The sequence below is a fragment of the Neopelma chrysocephalum genome, unplaced genomic scaffold, assembly GCF_003984885.1.
Source record: "Neopelma chrysocephalum unplaced genomic scaffold, ASM398488v2 Primary Assembly neopelma1_117, whole genome shotgun sequence".
Taxonomy (NCBI): domain Eukaryota; kingdom Metazoa; phylum Chordata; class Aves; order Passeriformes; family Pipridae; genus Neopelma; species Neopelma chrysocephalum.
The window spans coordinates 1,240,426-1,248,438 of record NW_020897779.1 but is presented as its reverse complement, the minus strand read 5'-3'; the positions used below and the strand labels follow the sequence as shown (position 1 = coordinate 1,248,438).

Here is an 8,013-nt window from a genome sequence, read left to right as displayed (position 1 = left end):
TCCATCCATCCATCCATCCATCCATCCATCCATCCATCCATCCATCCGTCCGTGCCCTCGTCCGTCCCCTGGCCGGGGGCGGGCGATCCCCTCGGCCGTGCACGAGCTGCTGTGCCGGGGGTGGTGGCAGGGACGTCCCGCTGGAGATCCCCGGAGCGATGGCGAGCCCGTGGGCTGCCGCGGGGAAGGGGTGCCGTCCGCGGGGAAGGGGTGCCGTCCGCGGGGTAAGCAGCCAGAGGGCGGACCTGAGGAGGAACAGGGCAGATAGACCCGCGTGCATTGTAGGTTGAAGCTGAAAGGAAACCGAGAGCTACAACTGATTGTTTCCTCGAAACCCCTGGGAACTCTAAGGGAACCGGCTGCAGGGAGAGACCGAAATCCACTTCAATCACAATGAACATCTCTCCAGGGAAAACGCAGCTAAAGGAGGAACCTCGTCAGCCAGAAACTGCAAGTGACGGCTGTGATGAGCAAAGGCCATTTGTGCTTTGGGGACCATGCCCAGAGCTTCAACAACTCTGAGAAAGCATCACAGATTGTAGAGCGTGGCACAGCTGCAGGGCAGAGCATCCTTAGGGCCAGCACGGTTTGCAGGGACAGAGCTGAGGGCAAGCCTCTGATACAGCAGCTGGGCAAGTGCATTGCTGTGGTTCTGTTCTGGCAGAAAGCATGAAGGTTCCCCTCCTGGACCTCTAGCAGGGCCTCAGAAGATGATCTGTCTGAAATGGCTCTGCCTCTCAAAAAAATTGGAAAGGAACATCAGAAAGTTAGAGTAATCAGAAATCAAATCATCAGAGGAGGGTGGTGCTGGTTGAGGGCTCCTGATAGGAGGCAGAGATGAACCAAGAGCTGCAGTGCTCCTCATTGAAAACTTATCTGAAAGAAATGACCAAGTCAATAATGTTAAAAACAGAAAAAAAAAGAGAAGCCAACAGTTTCTGCAGGGACCTATGCTGCTCAATTCACCTAGCAGTGACAGAGTTTTCCGTGGATGCAGTTATTCCTGGCAGACTGTAAAATGTGGCTCATGCCAGTGGGGGAATTAGAATTTGAGAAGTGACAGCAGCACAAACTTGCAAAGCAGCCTAAGACATCCATGGTTTCTACTGTGAATCTTGAGTACAGCACTGATGTTTTCAAAATGTTCTCAGTAAATATTTCAGGGGCACTTCCCTGAATACTGATGTCTAGTTCTTGTTCCCTGCCCACCTTCCTAGCCCATTTCTGCATTTGATGAATGGCACAGATCCCAGCCGTTTGTCAGACCTCCTGACTTGCTCACAAAACAGCTTGATTGCTGCTTCGGTGCATTTTCTTTCCTTTAAGCGAGTCATTAATGTACAAGAGGACCCTTGCTTTTATCCTTGGCAGCCGTGGTTCTCTAAGAACATTTGCTAAGAGATCTTAGCAGAGGCCTTTGTGGAAGTCTAACTGGATCAAGGATGAGCTGCGTTTCCATAGCATTCTGCCAATGACTGTGAGAACTTTGGTTTTGCAGCAGGAGAGTCACACGATGGTCATGGCCTTATCTCAGCATATTCACCCATCTAGTTTGACCTCAGCTGACTCAAATGGGTATCACCATGGCCTTTCCCCAAAAGGAGCTGACTACTCCAGAGAACCCTCCTAGGTCTGGGGGCTTGATTCATCCCTAGAAAACCCACTGCAGTCCCTCCCCAACTGTTTGCTTTCATCCTTTTCTTTTCAGTCTGAGTCACCATTCCTGACTATTTGTGTGGTACTTTAATAACATTGAGTGCTCCAGGTCTTCAGGGATGCACTCTGTCATAGGTTTACTTGTTCTAAAAAACCAAGCAGGGAATTTTTCTTTCCCCTGCATCATTGTGAAAGAAAGATGTTGAACGGGGGAGGGTGGTTTGGCTAGGGTGATTCACACACACAAAAGAACTGGCCACATTCCAGGTTGATAGCCCTCAGAAGACTGGGGAGGGGGAGGTGATGAGGTTTTTTTTTCTCCTCGGAAACGGAAACGCAGGTCACTAGACTTTTGCCCTGAGTCAGGGAGACTGTGTGTGTGGAGGCATTCCAGGGTTCGTTTTGTTTTTCAGTGGGGTCATCTGGCTGCTTCTGGCCCCGGTTAGCCTCCGTTCTTCTGCGCCCTGTTCTGCCCCCAGCCCGGACTTGATTTCATTGGAAGGGCCTTGGCCCTTCTGCGAAAGAATCTTTGGGGGAGTCCCGGCCGAAGCCAGCCGCTGACACTGTGAGTCTGTGGGAAGAGCCCTTTCTTTTTATCCCCTTTTCCCCTTCCCCTCCTTGGTGTGGGGGAATCTCCATTTCGGCTCCTCCTGCGCTCCGGGGCCCTCACGCGGTGACCACCAGAGCCCAACAGCGCCCCCTGCCGGCCGTGGTTAGAATTGCACCAAAAGGCGGAAAGTACTGAACTGGATTTTTTTGGAGGGAACTTCACGTACAGGATTAGTGTTTAGTTGTTTTTGTGTTCTTTTGTTGTTCTGCCAGTACACATATATCCTTTCATAAAGGGCTGTTATCTTTTCTTTCTCCATACTCCCTCAATTGCAGCCTCTTAATTCCGGATTTACAATTGCTTAGAGGGAGGAGCTTGGTCTTCCTCATAACTCATCTTCCCTAGCAAAACACTTCAGTCTCATTAAACTGAGACACACTCTCACATCCAGGAGACCAGAGGCACCTCTCTACTCAGCCCAGGGCAGCCTGCTGAAGTGATGGCCCTTGAACACAGCCTTCCAGGCAGCTCCCAAGGGCTGGCAGTCCTGCTGCTCCCCTGGACCACTTCTCCCCTGCCTTCCTGAAGGATGCCCATCATTTCCAGCCACCTCTGCTCTGCCCTGTGGCTGTGCCATGCTTTACAATCTGTGACACTTTTTCAGAGCTGCTGAAGCTCTGGGCATGGTCCCCAGGTCACAAATGGCCTTTGCCCATTGCAGTAACCACTTGCAATTTCAGGCTGATGAGATTCCTTCTTTAGCTGCATTTCCCTTGGAGGGATGTTCAGCGGGATTCAGGTGGATTTCTCTATCTCTCTCCCTGCAGCCTGTTCCCTTAATTTCTTGCCTTAGTGCAGCTTATTTGTTTATTTTGGCCTTCTGGTTTTTCTACAGATGAATTTATGCATTTGTTCTCAGGCTGTTTCAATTTGCCTTGTTTATCTGGGGGCTTGGCTACACAGCGCACTCTTCATTTTTTCCTGCCTTCATGTTATATTGGCTTTTGTGCCTACAGCATGAGCTACCCACAACTGTGCTCTTCCACACATGGTGGCTTTTCCCTGCCTTTGGGGTCAGAATTTTCAGTGTTTGTCATACCAGAGCCTGGTTGTCTTTCAGCTTAAACAGAGATCAGTAGAGTTGCCATCACATTCAACTGTGTCCCCATCTCCTCTTACACTGAGACCTTTCTGTGTGCCAGCCACCAGCTGTTTGCTTCATTGTGGATATGATCCTTGAGCACATCAGGGAAAGTACACAAGAAACCCTTGTTCTTTAACGTCCGGGTAACCAGTTTGAAATCTGCCTCCAGAAAAGCCATTTTACTTGGTTTTTTGTGTGTCACTGCTGTCCAAATGGACTATGCCCATGAGCATGCCTAGCACTTCAACACTGTTTAGAGACATCATAGCAGCCAGTACCTTTGCTCTGGGCAGACAAGGTGCCACAGTGTGCTTCTATGTGTTGGTCAAGCCTTTAGAGGACACCTGATCCCTTCGAGCCATCACTTTTCTCAACCACACTGTTCCTGGAAGAGCCACATGTTGTCTTTGCCCCTGAACAAGGCTGAGGTGCAGCGAGACACAGCAGCTGCTCTGGAGTAGAGCATTTCTGTTCAGTACAGACATTGCTCTCAAGCTGTCATGGTTTTAGCTATAATAGCACCTTTTGTGCTCAAAGCCATGTTTTCTCTCTCATCGCCACAACCTGCAGACACCTGCTGCCAGCAGCCCCAGCCCAGAGAGGTAGGAAAGTTGTGCCGTTCTCAGGCACCAGGCCCAGTGCAGGCTCGTTCTGCTGTGCCCTGGGCAATGTGGGGCTGAGAGGGGCTCACCCCGTGGTGCTGGGGGTGCTACGGTGTCTCAGTTTAGACTGAGACTGAAGTGTTCTGCTAAGGAGGATGAGTTATGAGGAAGACCAAGCTCCTCCCTCTAAGCAATTGTAAATCCGGAATTAAGAGGCTGCAATTGAGGGAGTATGGAGAAAGAAAAGATAACAGCCCATTATTAAAGGATATGTGTGCATTGGCAGAACAACAAAAGAACACAAAAACAACTAAACACTAATCCTGTACCCAAAATCCCTCTTCAAGAAAAATCCAGTTCAGTACTTTCCGCCTTTTGGTGCAATTCTAACCACGGCCGGCAGGGGGCGCTGTTGGGCTCTGGCGGTCACCGCGTGAGGGCCCCGGAGCGCGGGAGGAGCCGAAATGGAGATTCCTCCACACCGAGGAGGGGAAGGGGAAAAGGGGAAAAAAAAAGGGCTCTTCCCACAGACTCACAGTGTCGGTGGCTGGCTCTGGCTGGGATTCCCCCCTCCTCATCGACGGGCACAAGCACGGGAGCAGAGGAGGGAAGGGGTGACCTCCTCCCCCAAAGGTTCCTTCACAGAAGGGCCAAGCCTCTCCGATGAAATTTGAGCAAGTCTGGGCTGGGGGCAGAACAGGGCATAGGAGAACAGAGGCAAACCGTGGCCAGAAGCAGCCAGATGACCTGGCCTAAAACAAAACAAACTCGGAGTCAGGGCAAAAGTGGAGTGCCTGCCGTTTCCCGAGGAGAGGAAAAAAACTCAACCCCCCCCCCCCCCAGTCTTCTGAGGGCCATCAGTCTGGAATGCAGGCTGCGGCCAGTTCTTTTGTGTGTGTCAATCACCCTAGCCAAAAAAATCACCCTCCCACTCCCTGGTTCAACATACCTCTTTCATAATGATGCAGGGGAAAGGAAAAAAAAATTCCCACTTGTTTTTTTTAGAACAAGTAAACCTATGACATATGGCTGGGGCTGGAGGGTGTATGGAGGATATTTGGGGAGGGCTCTGGCCCCGCAGCCTGGATGGAACAGGCAGATGCTGCTGGTCACACGCTGCCCTCCATGCCAACAAGCCAGCAGTGTGTCTTTATCCTGAGCAGGCTGCGTAGATCTGCACTGGCCCCCGGTGGCGGTGGCCCACACGGCCATTCCCAGGCTGGCCCCACATCCAGCGCAGCCTCCAGGCCCTGGGACAGTGCCACATCATCAGTGCTTGGGCTGCTGGTCCCTGCTCTGCCACTTGGGTACTTCACCTTGTGAAGGGCTGGGGTGGCTGCAGGATTTTTGTGCTCCAGGTTTAATGCTAAAAGCCTCAATTTTCAAAATCCTTATGAGCCCAGGCTGCCATGATTGCATGTGTTACTAGCTACAGTGTTCCCCTCTAGGTACATCCAGGTGAACCCTAAGTGTCCCTTAACTTGCTGTTTTTCCATGATAGTCCTTTCTCTCTTCCTCTGAGTTGCTTGCAGCAGAAGTAGCAACACCCACTCTCTGTACCATCAAGGTGTGTGATGCTGCATGTAGCTGTGTTTGAAATCAAGGTTTTCCAATAGACACCTTTTTTTCAGAGGCCCAGCTTGCACCCCATTGCTCTATTCCCTCCATTCTGTACTTTTGACAAATAGTTCCCTGAATTGACTCTATATTAATTTCTTTCTTTTCCTACTTGTCATGCCCAATTTCTTTCTTCTCCACTCTGATGTCACCTTCCAACATCTCGGTCACATTAGCCTTTTTTTGTAATGTTAAGACACCTCTTAGCACCCTGTGATCAGCTTACTCAGCTTACTCACAAGCTGTTCCCCATTTGTTACGAGGTTTTTTAAATTGCTTTCCTAAAGGATGCCCACCAGTTCCAGCCATCTCTTGAACTCTGTGGCCAGATTCTGGGGGCCACAAGCCTCTTTTGGAGCAGTTGAAGCTCTCACCATGGTCCCCAGGTCGCTGCCAGCCTTTCCCCATTGCAGTCATTGCTTGCTATTCCTTGCTGACAAACTTCCTCTGCTTCCTGCAGTTCCCCTTTGAGGATGTTAACCAGACTGAAGGTTGAATTTCTGATGGATTTCTCTGGCTCTCTCCCATCAGCCTTAGAGTGCATTGCTGTCACTGCCCTAGAGGGACTCTTCAGTGACAACAGTGGGGTGCAGGTGTCACAGGCAGCACAGGGCTAAGCTGAAGATGCTTTTTCACCCAGGTCTGAAGCCAGCAGCAGCCAGGGAGCAGCTATGTGCCTGGGAACCCTGGTGTACCCTCTTTGGTTTCCTTCAGTTTTGTCTCTGATACAGCTGCTTCCACATATGAACTATGGCACCCTGGTTCCAGCAGCATGTTTTAGAGAAGCACAAGTATCTGCTCTTGCTCTGGCTCCTTATTTTTATGTGCTTCGTTAAAGCAGTTCTTCACTGCTTCCCACGCAAATGTTGTCACCTCCCGTCCTAGTGTCTAGTGAAGACTCAGGGGTTTTATGATTCCAGCTCACAGATGAATCATCTTATCTTTAGCCCCACTGCTTGGTAGTGACCTCCAGCACCTCTGTCCTACCTCTGTCACATAGGTACCTCTGTGGTGTCCCACTCCCTGGGCACCTCCATGGACAGAAACCCCTTGCAGCCTGCAAGGGATTGCTCTGATAGTAAGTGAGAGCTGGTGCTTCTGCATCCAGTAGAAAAAAACTAGTTTTTTTTCTGTGTCGGCTTGCCCTCTTGTGCCTCGCAGAGCTCTCCACTGAGGTTGAGTTGCAAGGTTTCATTTTTGGAGGCAGGTTGTTTAGGCTGCTTTGTTTTCCTGCTCTTTCAGCCCTTCTGGGGATTGCTGTTTATTCTGGGGCTAGGAGAATGATCCCACAGCCAAACTCTTTACCTTGTTGCACCTCTGTAATGCAGAGCTCTGCTCCCTTCACAGAGGCCCTCCACCTGCCTGCATCAACTAGTCCACACTCACCATGGGACACATGAGCTAAGCCTGGATGCTGGTCCAATGTCTCCATTTGCCATGGACACTGCAGATGGGATTCATATGTTCTTGGTGCCACTTGAGATGCCCCAGGGCATCAGATACAACAAGGATTTATGGCTACCCTGTCAGGAACTGATGCAAGGTGGGCTGCATTTCCCCTGGCACTCTGTCACTTGCACTTGGTCTCAGGTCTATATCTGGTTTTGCTCTTAGCCCATCTCCAGAGATCAAGAGCCTCCCCATTTTCCAAAAATACATATATTTACAATGAGCACTTTAAAGCCAGAAATACACTGCTAAACCTTCCCTGTGTAGCTAAGACCTAAATCACTTAGAAGCAAGTTCAGAGTTAAATGCAATAAGCTGCTTAGGCTGATAGAAGAGCATTTCCAGAGAAGTATATCCACCAAGGTAAGGGAAACCTTTTGCCTTCCCTGGCTTGGTTTATCTGCACACAAGCCCCTGGCTGTGCCAAGCCCAGCTGTACCAGATTCCTGAGGAGCTGGAGCTCCCAGGACCCTGCAGACCAGCACGGCTGGGTGCCAGGTCACAGAGGTGCATGCGTTCCCCTGCCTTCTCCACTAGTGAGGCCCCAGCAAGGAGGGGTCCCGGCCCCAGTCCCTCCTGGAGGGCAGGCAGGACCCTTGTCAGCCCAGGCTTCCCTGCGCGCCACAGGTTTTCCTGGGACCACTGCTGGGCTGCGGCGGTGAGGGATCTGTGTCAGGCCGGGGCAGGGCGGAGGGGCAGGAGGAGGCCGTGGGGTAGGAGGTTGGCTGGAGGAGAGCGGGGGTGCAGGACGTGGCCCCAGGGCGAGAGCTGATAGGGACGGCAGGGGAGCGGGAGGGAGCCCCGCCGAGGGGCCCCGGGGGCGGCGGGCAGAGAGGAAGCGGAGCAGGAGGAGCGGCGGGCGGTGCCGGGCCCGCCGGTGAGGCGGGGGCCGCCGCAGTCCCCGCCCGCCGCCCACCGGGAGGGGCCAAGCGCCGTCGCCGCAGAGCCACCGCCGCCGGGCCGCGCCGGGCGATGCCGCGCCGGGCCCGGGGCCG

General features: G+C 52.1%; 1 protein-coding gene across 1 annotated transcript in view; it reads left to right on the top strand.

Moving 5' to 3' along the window:
* Positions 1-5,481: 5,481 nt before the first annotated feature.
* The window catches only part of LOC113974147 (transmembrane protein 121-like), an 8,795-nt gene continuing 6,263 nt past the window's right edge, over positions 5,482-8,013 (top strand). Inside the window, exon 1 of the mRNA XM_027697023.1 lies at positions 5,482-7,112. Coding sequence (XP_027552824.1) covers positions 7,084-7,112 — 29 coding nt within the window. The 5' untranslated portion in view covers positions 5,482-7,083. The remainder of the gene's footprint in view (positions 7,113-8,013) is intronic.